Source organism: Schistocerca piceifrons, chromosome 11 (assembly GCF_021461385.2).
Source record: "Schistocerca piceifrons isolate TAMUIC-IGC-003096 chromosome 11, iqSchPice1.1, whole genome shotgun sequence".
NCBI lineage: Eukaryota > Metazoa > Arthropoda > Insecta > Orthoptera > Acrididae > Schistocerca > Schistocerca piceifrons.
This window is the reverse complement of record NC_060148.1, coordinates 134,433,862-134,452,395: the sequence shown is the minus strand read 5'-3', so window position 1 is coordinate 134,452,395 and position 18,534 is coordinate 134,433,862. Positions and strand designations below refer to the sequence as shown.

At 42.6% G+C, this 18,534-nt stretch overlaps 1 protein-coding gene across 1 annotated transcript in view; it reads right to left on the bottom strand.

Annotated features, from left to right (window-relative positions):
* Positions 1 to 13,803: 13,803 nt before the first annotated feature.
* Positions 13,804 to 18,534, bottom strand: part of LOC124719801 — a 68,221-nt gene continuing 63,490 nt past the window's right edge. Inside the window, exons 6-7 of the mRNA XM_047244995.1 lie at positions 14,451 to 14,718; positions 13,804 to 13,861 (exon numbers count right to left, since the gene is read on the bottom strand). Coding sequence (XP_047100951.1) covers positions 13,804 to 13,861; positions 14,451 to 14,718 — 326 coding nt within the window. The remainder of the gene's footprint in view (positions 13,862 to 14,450; positions 14,719 to 18,534) is intronic.

Genomic DNA, 18,534 nt, shown 5'->3' with positions numbered 1-18,534 from the left:
AGTTTCCTGTTGCACTTTCTTGGGCTCGCTCTTTGGCCAGCTTGTGTCCTAATTCATTCACAGGACTGCAGACTTTTACTTCTGATCATTCCAAGATGAGGTGCCACTTCCCCTTGCGCAGTTCTCATTTATGCCCTTATTTATCTAAGATTACTGTAATTTTTCAGGGAATCCAGCGTAACTGGACTGTCTGAGCATATTTCTCGTGAGTCGTCCTGAGCTTCTGTGCCTGAATCTGGAACAAGCAGCATTTTCTAATATTTTCCAGTTCCTAAAATTATTCTCTGTTCCATGGCTCGAAATGCCTCGATAATGCCCACGTGTAGTTCATACATGTCAACAGCCACAGTTACTTTCATCATTTCCACCGGAAGATAGCGATGGATTTGCAGGTATGTGTGCAAACTCAGGAAGTAACTTAATGAACCATGATCGCTGCACCTCAGAACTCTGACGATGCTGAAATAACGGTCGAGTGGAGGATGATTAAACTGTTCTATCAGGACACAAGTGACTGCCCTTTTCCACAACTATAGACATATTCGTAAGGTACAAAGAACTAAATACAACAGGACTGACAAGTCAAAAAGAGTGAGAGGTAAACTATTTAGTGCTCGTTCCACAGGATCGAACGTGAAAAAGTGCTCATAGCTCATAAGGTATGCATTTTAGAACTTCGTTTACTGGACCGTTTCTCCCTGATCGCCCTTTATAGAAGTGTCCATTCTTATTCTACTGAACTGGCTAATGCGCTATATTGCAGTATCAGTAGCTCCAGAGACATTCAAGCTTGCCTCTCCATTACTTAGTACTTACGTATTCCACTTTTTTGCGTATTGTTTCTTCCTAACTAATGTTTCAAACTTCAGTCTACTCTTCACCACTATTAAATTGTGAGCTGAGTCTGTAACTGCTGCTGGGTATGCGTTACAATCCAATACCTGATTTCGGAACCTCTGCCTGACTATAACGTAAAGTAACTGGAATTCTCCTGTATCTCACGGCCAGCATGTTCTCCAGACATAAGCCCTATCGAACATGGCTGGGATAGACTGAAAAGGGCTGCTTATGGACGACGTGACCCACCAACCACTCTGAGGGATCTACGCCGAATCGCTGTTGAGGAGTGGGACAATCTGGACCAACAGTGCCTTGATGAACTTGTGGATAGTATGCCACGTTGAATACAGGCATGCATCATTGCAAGAGGACGTGCTACTGCGTATATCGTTGTGCACAGCAATCTAGACCACCACCTCTGAAGGTCACGCTGTATGGTGGAACAATATGCAAAGTGTGGTTTTCATGACCAATATAAAGAGCGGAAATGATGTTTATCTTGATTCTATTCCAGTTTTCTGTACAGGTTCTGGATCTCTCGGAACCGAGGTGATGTAATACATTTTGATGCGTGTATCTACAGGCAGATCAGATTTGCAAACCTTTTTAGCATCAAATGCTAAGCATTGTCCTAACAGAAAGCCTGAAGGTAGTATTATTGGACCTCCATTTACAAAGTCAATACCGTCTTCGGTTGCTCATATATCAGTTTTAAGTATGTGGGTATTTGCAAGTAACTTTAACCCTTTATAAGCTGTTTTAAATGTGTGTTTATATCGTCGAAATTTATTGACAGTGTACCATAGTGGCTCTATTCACTGAATGAGTGAATATATTTACTGTATATATGATTGAGGGTTTGCGGAATATTATGACGTGTTTATCACATCTGTGAACATCTTCCATAATATTTGTTTTGCACTGGTGCTCTTACATTGAAAGACAAGTACACATTGCAAATAACTTTATTTATTTACGTTTTGTACATGCAGCAAATACAATAATAATTGTTGACACATTTCTTATTATTCATTCTATCTTATATCCCTACATTATTCTTTAAATAACTGTTCTTTTTACGCTATAAATTCTGCTTCCATTGTGTTCAAACCAACAGGAGCAAAGACGTATTTCCGTTCTCTGTCTGTAAACCAGGCTCTACAGTTTCAATATTTACAGGGCATCGGTGCTGCAAGCATACATATATTTACATATTGTTCTAAATCATCTTATATGCAACATTCACTTATATAACATACAACATCGTTTAATAACGCTTTCACATATAGTTGCCACCGTATTTGTCTGTTGCACTGCATAGAGCACTGCATAACCAATACAACTTCACGACACTTCAAAGTTTTAAGTAAACACACTGTGAAGAGTCCTCTGCTGACGAGGAGAACTTTAAATAGGGGTTTTATACAGGTCGATGATGGTTGCCTTATTGCTACAGATGTTCATGTCAAGAGGAAGTTGAAATGGATCGTAGTGTGTTGTCTTCAACCTCTCAGTGTGCTTCATCGGCCAACTTTGCTCGCCGTAATTCATACCTGTAAATTGGTTTTTACATTACGACGGACATCCACAGTTTCTACTATAGCTCTACACTCACGATCACAACTTAATCCTACATTTACATGTTTTGAACCATAAGCTAACATGTATGTACTGGTAAAGAGTTGTTGTTGTTGTTGTCTTCAGTCCTGAGACTGGTTTGATGCAGCTCTCCATGCTACTCTATCCTGTGCAAGCTTCTTCATTTCCCAGTATTTACTGCAACCTACATCCTTCTGAATCTGCTTAGTGTAATCATCTCTTGGTCTCCCTCTACGATTTTTACCCTCCACGCTGCCATCCAATGCTAAATTTGTAATCCCCTCATGCCTCAGAACATGTCCTACCAACCGGTCCCTTCGTCTTGTCAAGTTGTGCCACAAACTCCTCTTCTCCCCAATTCTATTCAATACCTTCTCATTAGTTATGTGATCTACCCACGTAATCTTCAGCATTCTTCTGTAGCACCACGTTTCGGATGCTTCTATTCTCTTCTTGCCCAAACTATTTATCGTCCATGTTTCACTTCCACACATGGCTACACTCCATACAAATACTTTCAGAAACGACTTCCTTACACTTAAATCTATACTCGATGTTAACAAATTTCTGTTCTTCAGAAACGCTTTCCTTGACATTGCCAGTCTACATTTTATATCCTCTCTACTTCGACCATCATCAGTTATTTTGCTCCCCAAATAGCAAAATTCCTTTACTACTTTAAGTGTCTCATTTCCTAATCTAATTCCCTCAGCATCACCGACTTAATTTGACTACATTCCATTATCCTCGTTTTGCTTTTGTTGATGTTCATCTTAGATCCTCCTTTCAAGACACTGTCCATTCCGTTCAACTGCTCTTCCAAGTCCTTTGCTGTCCCTGACAGAATTACAATGTCATCGGGGAACCTCAAAGTTTTTATTTCTTCTCCATGGATTTTAATACCTACTCCGAATTTTTCTTTTGTTTCCTTCACTGCTTGCTCAATATACAGATTGAATAACATCAGGGAGAGGCTACAACCCTGTCTCACTCCCTTCCCAACCACTGCTTCCCTTTCATGCCCCTCATCTCTTATAACTGCTATTTGGTTTCTATACAAATTGTAAATAGCCTTTCACTCCCTATATTTTACCCCTGCCACCTTCAGTATTTGAAAGAGAGTATTCCAGTCAACATTGTCAAAAGCTTTCTCTAAGTCTACAAATGCTAGAAACGTAGGTTTGCCTTTTCTTAATCTTTCGTCTAAGATAAGTCGTAAGGTCAATATTGCCTACATTTCTGCGGAATCCTAACTGATCTTCCCCAAGGTCGGCTTCTACCAGTTTTTCCATTCGTCTGTAAAGAATTCGCGTTAGTATTTTGCAGCCGTGACTTATTAAACTTATAGTTCGGTAATTTTCCCATCTGCCAACACCTGCTTTCTTTGGATTGGGATTATTATATTCTTCTTGAAGTCTGAGGGTATTTCGCCGGTCTCATACATCTTGCTCACCAGATGGTATAGTTTTGTCAGGACTGGCTCTCCCAAGGCCGTCAGTAGTTCCAATGGAATGTTGTCTACTCCCGGGGCTTTGTTTCGACTCAGGTCTTTCAGTGCTCTGTCAAACTCTTTACGCAGTATCGTGTCTCCCATTTCATCTTCATCTACGTCCTCTTCAATTTCCATAATATTGTCCTCAAGTACATCGCCTTTGTATAGACCCTCTATATACTCCTTCCACCTTTTTGCTTTCTCTTCTTTGCTTAGAACTGGGTTTCCATCTGAGCATTCTGAAATGAACTGACAATATAAGAGAGCTGTATGGTTTATATACCTCTCTGCAGTCTAGATGACCTCGAAATCGCAAGTCTTAATGCAATAAAATGGGCAGGCGAGTTAACACACTTTCTGAGCAGTGAAGAGATAGTGAAAATGACACTGTGCAACGACTGTCGTCGGTAAGTACTATTTCAGTATCCACGGTTTAGTTCACTTCAGGATACAGAGACCAAGACCATGGGAGAAGCATAACTGATAAATCATATGTAATTATTTGATGAAATTATGACATGAAATTATGACATACACCTCAGGATCCAGAAGACAGCCCCCGGGTAATTACATATCCTGATGATTAAGCATGCACATAATCGAATCAGCACGTTTGAGGATTAAGAGATCTCTGGAATTAGCATTAGATTTGATCATCATGTGACGTCACAGCAGCGGGCAGGACGTGCAGCTGCCTCAAGCATGCTGCAACATGTGACCCTGTTTCTGTTGTGACAGTACTGAGGCCACTGGAACTGGAATATTTAGAAAGCGACATTGAATTGTCTGTAAGTAGAACACTCACCCCATACTTAAGATAAACACATCAGCCTTCTCCACTGCTAATCCATTTCAAGATCCTCTACTGATGTCTGCGGAGATCGAATCCTGTCTGCATGAATGGGTCCTTGACTAGATGCTTGTTGACTATTGATGACGGATTCCACTGAATTTTCCATAAATGGTTGACAATCAAAGAGGACACAACGAGGTTTTCTGCTGTGCATGATGAGGGTTTCCTTGATTTCAAATGTTGATGTTCTGCCTGTGGAGCATCTCGATGACTGGCCAGCTGAGGATTCTTCAGAATGTTCTTCCAGACCTTTAGGAGAGCTGGTTTCTTAGAGCTGGGGGTGGGATGATGCTGAGAACAGGAAGTCTTAGAGCGATTGTACTCTGAATACATCCCATAATATCTGATTTAGTTTGACATCTATCTTCTTAGTATGAGCACTATTGATCCTGGTCGAACAGTAATCTTCAGCAACAGAGCACCTATGATAGGGTTAGAGCTATGGATCTCAAAACACGAGCATTAGCTCCCCATAAGATACCACCAAATTTTTAAGGCTGTTGATTCTCGTTTTCACTTTAGGTGCTACTTGTAAGTCAAGAGTTCTATCTAGCGCTGTTCCTATGTATTACGGTGTAATGCAGTACAACGAGACTTGGTCTCTAAATCTGTCTTCTGGAGTGCACTCTGACTGTCTTCTGCATAGATGTAATGTAGATATTTTCTGTGGATTTAGGTGGAGCCACTATTTCTTGATTATACATCTAAGACTTCCACATCAGTGGATAAAGAGGTTTCAGCATCATAAAAGTTGAGGCTCTGAGTCACCATGCAAATGTCATCAGCATAAATCAATTTTTTTGAAGACTTTTGGTAGGCTGTGCATGTACAGACCAACGTGGTAGTGGACTCAGAACAGACATTTGAAGTTAACTATCATTTGGTTTAAGTACCCTGCATCTGTCATTGTGAGAATGGATATGAAATGCTCTATTGCTTAGCATGTTGTTAAGTAAGTCCTTAAATTTACGACACAATCGTGAATTTCTAAAGAAGTGCTTCTCACCAAGCAGTGTCGAGAACAGCTGATAGGGCCAAAAAGGCAGCTACACTTACTGATTTCTGCTCATACTCATTTTCGATATAGGTAACTAGAGAGAGTGTCTTTTCCTTGAATTACTTTCGCATCTTAAGCTGGGCTAGCGCCTTTATTCTTAACGAAAGAGTGTGTTTCGATTGTTGATCGTTGAGAGTTGCGCTCTGTAACTTCGTTGGTGTAACCAATAGTCTATGGAAAATGTGGTTCATTTGTCAGCATGGTATGTTTTCATTATTTCTATTTGCTTATTTCTTTAGTATCTGAAAACATTTTACTATTCACATTCACCCGATAGGTACTTTCCAATTAATTACACAGCTCCAGGAAATGCTATTAGATGATGGGGCTCAAGCCTACAGAATTCTTAGCCAGCTAGTATTTACCATGATTGGCAAATCATCACGCAATACTAAGTAACTTTATTAAATTTTGTTAAATCTAAGGCAATTCCCTGTTTCTTGTTTCTTTTGCAAGCCTGACAATAGTTGATTGGCAACCAAAACGTGTAATGAATGGTAAAGCAATGTGTTTTTGCGATCAAGAAAATTAAAACGTTTCATAATTTAGTTTTAATCTGTTAGTAATACATAAGATCACTTATCTCCAGCACCTGATAGGTCTTAATAACATGTGATTATGGTCAAGATCATTCGTCGACTACTTCAGACTGACTTTGTTAAAAAACGTCTGTTTCTGATTTTCTGATCCCAATTACAGTCACTGTTGACAGGAGAGGTGAAAATGAAAATGTTTAAGTTTAGTAGAAGCAGTAATGTGGCTTACCAAACGTGTTACTCTGTGAACGGAAATGTGCTTAATGATGTGGTGACGGTGTTCATCTTTAATCTGAGGCTCTTCTTTGGTTCAGACGCAGTGTGTAGTCCTGGCATTCGCCTTATGAGTGGGTTAAAACCTTCCTTTAAAAAAGCAGCACCTGCGTTTATTTGTCGATCGTTAAGGCATTTTGTTTCCTCTTACATTGTATTGGTAGTCTTTAAGACAAATGCTTAGGAACTAATCTCTTGTATGATACGAAGGGATTTGTAAGATAACTTTGTAAGTCAGAGGTAAGTGCCATGTTATGTAGGAGAAACTGCTGTCTGAATGGTGTAGTGATCTATGTCTATGTATAGTCAATAGCATAGCTACATCATATTTAGAATTTCTGCTGTCATGACATTACATAGGTTTTGTTTTTAGCTATTGTAGTTATGTCAGTTATATCTCACTGCAGGTAATATTAGAGATAGGGAAGTGGTCATGGATGTAAATGAGGTGGGAGATGTTGTAACTACGAGATCAAATTTGACAGTGTTCTGAAATATCTAAGTCGAAACGAGGCCCAGGGAGTAAACAGCCTTCTGGTAGGATTACAGGCAGCCTCGGGAGAGCCGGCCATGGCGGAGCTCTCCCACGTGTTGTGCCCGGCGTATGAGGCAGGCGAAGTACCCACAGACCTTAAGAAGAATGTAATGTTATCAATTCCAAAGAAAGCGGTTGCTGGTAGGTGTGAAAATTACTGAACTATCGGTTTAATAACTCATCGTTCTAAAATACTAACACAAATTCTTTACGGAAGAATGAAAAAACTGACCTCAGGGAAGATAAGTTTGGATTACCGAGAAACGTGGGAACATGCGAGGCGCAACTTGACCAAATGGAGGGTCGGTTGGTAGGACACGTTCCGAGACGTCGACAGGTAACCAATTTAGTTTTGAAGTGAAGTGTGGGTGAAAATCGTAGGGGAAGACCAGGTGGTGAATACAGCAAGCAGATTGGGATGGATGTGGGCTGCAGTATGTACTTGGAGATGAAGAGGCCTGCAAGTTATACAGTAGAGTGGAGAGCTATTTTTAAAACCAGTCTATACACTGAGGGGCGGAACAACATCTCTCTGTTTTATAACATCTTATTTTCCACTTGGTGTATTTCTTCATTGTTTATAACTGACTGTCAGAGTACCTCTGAAGATGACGAGAGGAGTACATATTTATTTAAAGTAAGAGTAGTTGAAGATCACAGGTTGGTGCTGAGGGATTGATTTCGTGGATCCACTGTATTTTAATCTACTCGACTTGCTTAGCGATGATTGCTGCTTGTTTGTGAAGGGGCTGACCTGCTTGTTAATTCTGCCGCATGTCGGGCCCTGACAACAGTACGCAGTGGCGTCTGTGTACAGGGCTGTTGTTTCGATCCTCGATCTTTAGCGATGTCAGCCGTGTTGTTGGTGTGTAGCAGTGGAGATGTGACTGTCCCACGTGACATCGCTGCGGCCGGCTTAATACTTGTCCAATGGTGATCACCAAGCAGCGCTTGTACTTACCTATTTCCAGCAACATTTTTAGTAAACTGCACACTTTGGGGTGGGAAGTTCAAAAGTAACGTTTCAAAGAGCAGCCCAGCATGCCACAACCAATGGAAGGCGCGTTCGCCGCCCACGAGAAAGCGTGCCGGCGTTGCGCCTGCCGTGTTGCGTTCAGCCTGCGTCGCTCTGCTGCTCAGTCCTGGGACCGGGTCACCTGTGCTGTGGTTGCCGCTGAACCCGGCTTGTTCTTGTGCCATTATGTTGCTCTATTCCTTGAATAATTTTGGCTGTCTCGAAAGCTTTCCCTGTCACTGAGAGCACGGTAACCTATGATTTGGTGTTGTTTTTTGGTCTTTCGGGTTGGGAAATCATCTTGCATCCATTTTAGAGAGACTATTTTCAGTATCATGGCCGCGATGAAGAAATGTCTTATGTGTTTGAGGCAGGTGTCTTGTGAAAGGAGTGATTTATTTTGTTATCTTCCAGTGCCTCCAGTCTCTGAGCTGCTTTCTTTCCACTTCATATTCGTCAATCTTATAAAGTAGTGGATGTTAAGCAGTTGCATTCGGATTTTCGAGTTTATTTCTTCGTCGGTTTCATCGAATTTTGGATACCGTGGATGATCGTGAATGTTTTTCTAGCACTTTGAGGAACTTTTTTGAGGTCGTCAGTAATGAATGACATTCTCTTCTGCTATTAAGGATGGCTGTTTGCAAATGGTGTGCTATGACCTGTTGGAACCTTTTTCCAAAAAACTACTGCTATTGTTGGACCTAATTCTTGTGATTACCTCGCGCATCATTTGGTGGGTTTCTCTTCTTATTAGGTCATTGAAAACGTTCAAGCCAATCGCAGCATATCCATTTGGTTAGTGCCGTATGGTCTATAGAATTTCCCTACTGTTTAATTTTGTTTCTTATGTACGTCAGGAGTCTTTCTCTTTGTTATGTTATTTTCTTCTTAGGGTAGTTTTAGGTATAGCAGGTTGTATTGCTTCCACTTTTATTTGGTGATTCCAATATGTTATAAGGAGTGGTTTGAATAGTTGATCCGTTAGGTTTTGTGTTAAAGCTTATCAATCTGAATTTTTCGACTATCCGATTTCGTGAGTTTATGATCTTTTAAGTTTTTTCCTAGTTTTTGTGGTTCACAGACTAATAAATATGAGGTATTCGTTAGCTATGCAGTCGCCAAATTCAGTATAGCTTCAGAATGTGGGTAGCTATGTTGTACGTCTTGAAAGGAGGATGTAAGATGAACATCAACAAAAGCAAAACGAGGATAATGGAATCTAGTCAAATTAAATCGGGTGATGCTGAGGGAATTAGATTAGGAAATGAGACACTTAAAGTAGTAAAGGAGTTTTGCTATTTAGGGAGTAAAATAACTGATGATGGTCGAAGTAGAGAGGATATAAAATGTAGACTGGCAATGGCATGGAAATCGTTTCTGAAGAAGAGAAATTTGTTGACATCGAGTATAGATTTAAGTGCCAGGAAGTCGTTTCTGAAAGTATTTGTATAGAGTGTAGCCATGAATGGAAGTGAAACATGGACGATAACTAGTTTGGACAAGAAGAGAATAGAAGCTTACGAAATGTGGTGCTACAGAAGAATGCTGAAGGTAAGGTGGGTAGATCACGTACCTAATGAGGAGGTATTGAATAGGATTGGGGAGAAGAGAAGTTTGTGGCACAACTTGACTAGAAGAAGGGATCGGTTGGTAGGACATGTTTTGAGGCATCAAGGTATCACAAATTTAGCATTGGAGGGCAGCGTGGAGGGAAAAAATCGTAGAGGGAGGCCAAGAGATGAATACAGTAAGCAGATTTAGAAGGATGTAGGTTGCAGTAGGTACTGGGAGATGAAGAAGCTTGCACAGGATACAGTAGCATGGAGAGCTGCATCAAACCAGTCTCAGGATTGAAGACCACAACAACAACATATGACGTTCAAAAGTGATTATCACAAAGGCGAGCGTGAGTCATTGTGGTTTCTGTTTTGCTTAGTGTTTGGCGCGCAGTGTGATTTCTGTTACTGTTGCTTCAGATCGGTAAGTAACTCAAACTGTTCTCTCGGGTTTCGATATCTGATGGGTGTGTTGTGATGTTGGCAAATTTTTTCGGATTTTTTTGTGAACGACTTGATGGCCCAGGCAACTGTTTTAATGCAGGTTACAACGATTTGGTGGTTTCTTTGCCACCTTCTTAGTTTATCGTTTATTGTAGGGTTTGCTAAAGTGCCATAAGTTGTGTTAGATGTGCTTTAATTCCATCTGCATCCAACCAGTTGTAAACCTTGTTCTTCGTGAGATGTATTTGGATGTGTGTAAACTTTTTTTAATTGGAGTATCGTGTTTGTGGCGGCTTTGCCTGTTTACTTCGGGTTTCTTGTCCGGGTTTTCGGCTAGTTCGCGTAGCGTTGCGTTTCTGGAGATCTGCTGGAGACAGAGTTCTCTACTTCAGTCTGGTGCGCTGAAAACTGTTGTTGCATATCGGAAACAGGACGCCCTGCTTGAGAACGCTCGCAGTCAGCGTTGAGTTCTGTGTCATTAGCCTCGGCAGATGCGAGTTGGTCGGCCCTGTCTCAGAGTGTGGCGGTTGTGCAGACTGCTGATCCCAAGTCTGAGTCGCTCTGACAATGCTGCATTTGACGACTGTGGTGCGAGTTACGCATGATGCACTTTGCAGGAGACATCGTCTGAGTAACACCTGTGCTGTCGAATATCTACGTACATGTAACAACAGTTCAAGCAGTTTCGGCTGCGAGAATGCTTGTCTCCTGATATATCAGAGGAAAGCCCTTAGCAGGTATATCGGTTGCAGAAGTTAATGCTTGATACCCCACGAGTGAAAGGGTTGTAACAGGTGATTCCCTGACCACCCATATCTGCTCGGTGGTTCGCCTTTTTGAAGACCAGAACGTGACAGCAGCGGCTGTAAGCAGCAGCAGGAAGTGGCCAGTGGTGGGGCTTCCAGTCCTCTGCTGCTCCTGATTGGCTGAAAGGCCCACGTGTAGAAGGATTTCGTGGAGAGGCTCGGAGTTTGGGGAATCGAAAGCTGGCCGTCGGCGCCCGTGTGGCCGACGTGGCGGGTCGCGGGCGCTCTGGAGCTGAGTTCTGTGTCAGGACGCACAGTGTTCTCGAGTTTTAAAATGCGTTCTCGTTGGCGCGCATCCATTACCGCTTAAGAACTTTCCTGTCGTTATCTGCGAATGTTGCATAGTAATTAGTGTGGGCGTTTACGGCGAATTGTAGCTCAGGGAAAACTCGGTGACGTTAGCTAAGTGGCAGTGGTGCTCCGACTCAAATGACTGACTTGGCTGGGGTAATTGGATAGCGATAATCTCAGTTTGTTATCCAAATCTGGGAGTAATGTTTTTTGAGTGACCGTCTTCCTGTTGAGTTTGAACTGTGTATTTCGTACAGCCAGTCGAAAGTAATTTCCTGGACTCGGCTGTGAATGTTCCCAGTATTGCGGTCGGAACTCGGGATCTTGCCTGGGGGTAAGTAGGTAGCATGAGGGCCGTTACCTACTGGCTTTGGAGCGATGAGGTTCGATACTTTCCAGCGGGTCGAGGCTCGGCTGGCGACCACTGTGTCGGACTGACTTTACGCGTGTCCCGGTGGTGCAGGACGCTTGTCTGGGTGGGCCGCTAAACGCCCCCAGTGCGCCCCGTGTCGGCTCTGCCCACCACCACCTAAAGAGAAGGCCGTGGCGCGCTCTTGTGACGTCACGCAAAGCGGGCCAGGGTTGGCTTGGCGCTGCGCTGACAGAATCGAGGCGCACGGCCTGCAAATCTTCGTCAAACGGTTTTACAGAATGTGTTGAGCTGCCGACGCCCCCTGCGGCCAGGCGGGCTGCACCCGGCACCTGCCTCCCTCGTGGCGTGGCGGCCTCTGGTTCCACTGCGTCCAGTACGAAAATCGCGGTTAACACTGCAGGTGCCTGCTAAGTGCGCGATGATGGCTGTACTTTCACAATTCACGAAAATCACTCCACGTAGTACTATTTATCACAGAATTTTCAGTTGGTCTGGATACTAAATTCACACAGACACTCCTTTACTTTGCTCATTCAGGTTTTATTTGAACAAATGGGAGATCGTCTATTGATTACGAATCACAACAATTTCGGCGTACTGTGTGCTTCTAGTGAAGCTACTGTGGCACATGTTTTCCAGGACTCACAGTACTGGCACAAGTTTATCCTTCCACAGTACTGTTTCTGTAAATACGCCTTTAAGTAATGTTCTTCCTTGCCCAAGAGTGGCACATGGAACATTAACTTTTAACATCTGCCATAGTACCCTTACAAACCTCTAGCTTAACAAATCACCATCTTGTCTCACAAACCCAATAATGCTAATCTCATATAACTCTGCCATTCGACACTTTGCGTTCACTTCAAGCCACATTTCACACAACAAGTCATGTGTTACTTTATTACTATACCTGTTTGAGCCACTCTATGTAATCGAACCACTAATAAGCTCAAGAAACACTTTCATGCATACACCACTTCAGTCATTGGCCCCTCTCTTTTGATTTTATAAGTATCTGAATGTCTCTTGACATGGTACTTGAATTACAAATCATGTAAAAGTACATCTTTCACACACATATGGAAAATTTCCTTGTTTCAGACATAATGTTATATACTAATATCATACATTATACATTAATAAAACCGACAAACTGCAAAGACAGATCCTCGAAGGAAAACAGAGAAAAAACGTCCTACGAAGATGTGTCCAGAAATGCACCATCGCGACGGTAGATGACACTGACGAACGGGAATTCCTCCGACAACGTGCTGCGTTTTCCTTGTATATAACAGGCCGTGTGATTGACGCAGCCTATTGTATACACGAAGTATTTCCCAACAATTTCAGTAAGTAGTCTCAGTGCATTAGAATAGGTATACAGAGGCTACCACTCACAAATAAGCACGCAGTTATAAATGAAGGAGACGTTAGGAAGGAGAAGTACTGGCTGTACGATATGAGATTTAATGACATTTAATATTGTCATACCAGGTAGAGTCCATTTTTATTGCTGGGCTTAATGCAGTGTACTGTGGAGACAGTTATTTGCGAAAAATACTGAAGGAGGCTACAGCGAGGATTCTGAAAAGGGAGACTGTTCATTGTTTCTCCTGGCCAGATTCCTCTCTGCTGCCGAACACAGCTCTAGATCTGCAGGGATGTTGGTTGGGTTCCACCAAAGAAGTATCCTGTTCTTCAGTATGGGGAGCGTCGTTCCATTGCAAACGAAACAGACGAAGAGCACTGGTCCTTGCACCATCGTAACTAGATGCATATAGTACACTAACTGCGCTATTCCCTGAGCCTGGTGGAACCCAATTCTAATAATAATTCCTATTCCACTTAATATAATGGCCTTAACTGACATAAAAAGACATTGCTTCTTTGAGGCAAATTTCTTGTTATGAACAATTTTGAGTTGCCGCATGGAGCACCGAGTACGTAGGTACATGTATCCAATCAGTCCGAGACAAACCAAATTGAATGCCACAGACACTGAAATTCCTGAAAGGACTACTATGCGACTGTAGATCAGGTAATATTTACTCGTCTTTTCCAAAGCAACAGCTGCCACACATACTATACTCCACGGTATAAACACACACAGCACCTCACGACAGAATAACTGGCTTACTTCAGCAGGTAGTAGCTGGTTAGGAAGCCTGAGATGGCGAACACAAGAATACATCTGGTAGCAGAATGAGTTCAGCCAGATACAGCTGAGAAGTGTGAGGGCGCTGTCTATCAGCACTGCTGTAGGTAAGTCAGGGACGCCTGCCATACGATACACGACCTCAGAACACACGATCTGGGTTATGCACGTGATCTGAAAGGACAACAAAATCTTTCCAGGCAAGTTACGTAACTGGGGAAGGTACATGTATACTCCGGCAGTCGAAAAACGGAAAATGATATTTATCAGTATAAATGAGATTTCTAAAGGCTTCAAGTTGTCGATTTTGAAATCCTTGTATTTCAAGGTGGCGTTGTTTAAACTGTTTTTGTAGTTCAGTGTTTCTTGTGTTAGCTTTTGATACAGTACACTGCTACTATTACGGAATATTTTATTTGCGAAATTAATGAGCGTACAATTCAGGGAAGTCCTAATGGAGGAAAAGTCGCGACACTTTAGCAACAGAATAGCTCTGGAAACAGAGCAGATGGCGTCTGTAGCGTTCGATTGCAGACATGATTGATCGTTGGGACTATCGAAATAGCAGCGAGCATCGTGCACGGACTGTATCATACTAAACGGGACGTCCTGACAAATGCCGTACGAGTTGACCGCCATCCAGGCGAGCAGACAGAGGTTGACGTTTATCCTCTGCGTGTAGGCCAGGTAGCTGGTGACGGGTATGTGGGGCGACCTCTGCACCACGTCGTCCCACAGCTGCTCGCGGCACTGCTCGCGCTGCTTAACGGCTTCCAGTGGCAGGTCTTCCAGCGGACACGTGGGGTGGTCCAGGGCGTTCACCAACAGCTGCACGCAGTCAGTGTTCACGGAGAGCGTAGCGTGGCTTCTGTCCTCCAGCTGCCACTCCTCGTCTGCAAGAAAACGACAGCAAGTAGGTGGTGGCCGTACACTGCAGGCAGCTGAATCCAAAGTCTTCTCTGGATCACGAGCCTGGGCGTTGTTTACCCACATTACCCAGGTTCAGTTACCCAGAAGTATGTAAGGCGGCATGTCAACACAAAGTAAGAGTACTAACAAAGACAGATATCATGTTACTATGCACGTCTATTTCATCTACAGGGTGTTCAACAAGTCCCTGTATCGCTCTCGACATAGTAAAAATGAGGAAGTAAATAGGTTTTATTGATAGTCCTGCACTGAAGATGGCATAAAAACAATGTTATCAGAATTATATTTTTGTTTCAGCACTGCAGTCTTTGAGTTCCGAATCAATCCTGTAAAGGAGAGTTTAGTGGCCGATTCGTGGGTGCATGGACATCCGCAGATAGGAAAAACTATGTAATACATGATGAGACAATTTGCCTCAGTCCACCTCGTAAAGTAGCCATGCCTGATTGAGATAAATGTCCTGTATTTTCAGGCTGTCTCAAAGACAGGCCACGTATTGGAAGAAATAAAAAGTGAGAGGAAACGTGTGTCACCCACTCTTAACCAGGTGAGCAGTCTCCAATGAAAACCATTTGCAAAAGAGCAGTTCGACTTAAAGCAACTTCTTCAACAATGTACGACACCACTGAAAAAATATGAATACGAAAGGATTTAGGCCCATGTTTGTTACTGAATTATCTGACAATGGTGTGGAGCAACGATTTGTAACCTACCGTACTTCGTTGTGGCGACTTGTGCCATGTCTCGCTCAAGAGTGTTGTTTACCTATAAATGTCCCATATACCACTATTTGATCAGGAAAAATATTGTTTTCTTGTCTAAGGAAAGTACCCATTATCAGCAAGAGTTGGAAAGGAACCTACCTCAGATTATGTGGGCCATTGTGTGATCAGAATACCTGTTAGGACCACATTCTTTTGAAGCTTACATCAATGGGAACTTCCATTTCTCTGTACAGCAGAAGTTTTCAGTATCTCAGCTCCATGACAATACAATCACGGATCTTGTGTGGTTGTAGAAGGAAGGAGCTTAAGTCTCGTTTTGTTGTTCAGATGTGTGGGTTTCTTAATGAACAACTTATTCTCGGATTCTATTTGGTTCTGCAGCATTTAAAGCCACATTAAAATGGTTACCACGAAATCGCAACATTACCACCTCAACAACCTTTTGAAATCGTCATGACAAACGTTTGATCTTACCACGCAAATAACTGAATATGAAGAATAATAAAGCCTCATGTGGCTCAACGTTGAAAGATTAATGGAAAATTGACACAAGTGTTGAGGAAGTCTTTCTAAGCAGAATTGCTAGAACGATCCGCAATAAGGCAAGGGGGACAGCGAGACACACAGATATCTGAGGAAGGTGTGATCGTCCATACACTGATCCGTTGGATACGTATTTTTTTTTATATCTAACTACGTCCATATAGAATATACCCTTTTGACATAACTCCATAGGCGTCCTGTACAAAGAAACAGGATGCAGGCTGAATTCTTGTCTTTGTGGTATGTTACTTTCCTCCATGAAGTTAGTGACCCCATCACGCAGCGTAAAAAAGGGTGACGGAGCATATTTGTCACCTGTTTGTTTCGTTAGCACGAGATTGTCGAGAAAAAGCACAACAAAATACAGTGACTGACGATTTTGGAAGTACCTTTACCACAATGAACGATTTACTGTTAATACTCTGTTTGCATACATTCAAAAACACGCAGAAAAATGTAATTATTTCGTCTCACTTGTACCTAGTGTAATGATAATAATGCAGCAATAAATGCAATTGGAACATATATGCCTCAGCTGCTGAGTGCATGAATGTGGGATTACAACTCCAGAGGTTTGGGATTCAGGCATTGCTCCCGAGATTCCTTCTGTCACTTATCTCTTCTTTCACCTCTGACATTGATTTATGGAAATCGAAAATGTTCGAACTGTAGAATTGTTCGAAGACCCAATAATTAACTTTGTTCCCCAATTATTAACTGGGTAAGTTAGTTCAAAAGTAGGAAGACGGCGAGTGACCACAACCTGCAGTAGGACAGTGGCTCGCGAAGCACTGTGGTGACCAAACCTGGCTTCAGCCAGATGACGGCTTTACCTACTGCATTCTGAGAAGTCCTGATGGTCGTTTTCCTCGAGCACTATTCCTGTTCGGAGCACAAATCAAAGGAGAATGATACTGATATGCTACACATCATCCAATGTATATAGTTCATTGGCGTGTTGATCGCAAATGAATACCCAGTAAGACGAATAAGTTCTGAAAGATTCTTATGCACAGGCACATTCTGTGAAAGGCCGAATGCACGACTTTGTCGTAAACACTCCATTTTCTTTGTTATTCATTCCACTCCCACCACATTATCGTGTAGTGCGCAAGCTTCGGACACTTTGCTGCTCTTCAGCCTATCGAAGTTAGGCCAGTATAGCTTTTATGGGAGAATGAATAAAATGATAGGTTTCAAAAAAATAAAAGCCATAGCGTCTCTACATAAACACATGTACATTGAAGCTGATGATGGTGCTATGGTGAAGATAAGGCTCGTGCTTCTGGCAAGTCACTGGCAGTCAGTTCCCAATAACTACTACGAGGGTAATACAGTATGATGCAGGTGCCGGCCAGAAAGGGTGTATGTATTCAAGGTGTTGGAGTGGGCTGGGAAGTATGATTGACAAGCTAGGATTATAGCTGGTTGGAGGAGTAAGTGTCTACATACTATTCTGGAACAGGAAGAACCAGCCAGCAGAAGTTCCGCTCAAATAGGATACAGAAGGGTGGCAAGTGGAGGGTGGATATGACATGTTGGTATAGGCGCACCAGAAGCCTAGGTATCCTGAGGATAGGCGAGAAAAATTGCTTTTGTTCCCCACGTTTATGGAACGTTTACAATTTGTGACAAAGTCTGAGGAACTTCAGAAGAGAGGGCAATGTAATCAGCTGATAGAGGTTGCGTCTGAGACGGCAAATATGATGCAGAGTGCAAGGTGTTCTAAGACTGTAAGGAATAGTAAATTTTTGAGAGTGCTGAGATCCAAGCTACATTGGCGAAAGTAACACTGGGGCCACTAAGGCTTTTGGAAAGACGAAGGGAGAAATAAGATCAGGGGTTAACGTTTTGTTGGTGAAACAGCTATTGGAGCATAACCCAGAATTGGGAAGAATGGGGAAGCAGGACAGCTGCGTCCACCCATAGGGACCGTCGTGTCATTCCCCTTAAGCTGTGTAGGGACATCGCAGAGAAACTAAATATGGTCGAAAATCAAGTTTGGAGCCAACAGATTACCACAGCATCGCCTCGTTCAGTGGGTTTTACCCAAGTACAGAGGATGGCTGTGTGATGGAATCCCCACATTGTCGAGTTTCCTGTCTTCTTAATTTGAGTTTGTTGTAAGCTGGGGATGCGTGAAAGTGAGAGTCCTCTGCCATGTCAGCAGAGAGGAATGGAGCAGCAGGTCCACCGCCTTACTGCAAGCGCTTATCTTCCTCCACGTAATTGGACACTGTCCTTGCATTGTGAGAGAACTCTGACTCGGAGTTATCTGTTGAGTGTACGTGACTGTAATGGATGCGATAAGAGCTTAACATCTACATCTGACACACATGTTGTTGTGTCATGCTTTTAATAAATTTACAAGTAGGTAAATGAAACAGTCAATGATCAGAACGCCTTATTGTTTGGAAAGCAATACACTTATCTTTAGCTCCTCGCGACTGTGACTGCGGGAGCACGTGTGGTATTAATTGGGGTCCAAATACACAGGAGCTGCTGAAAAAA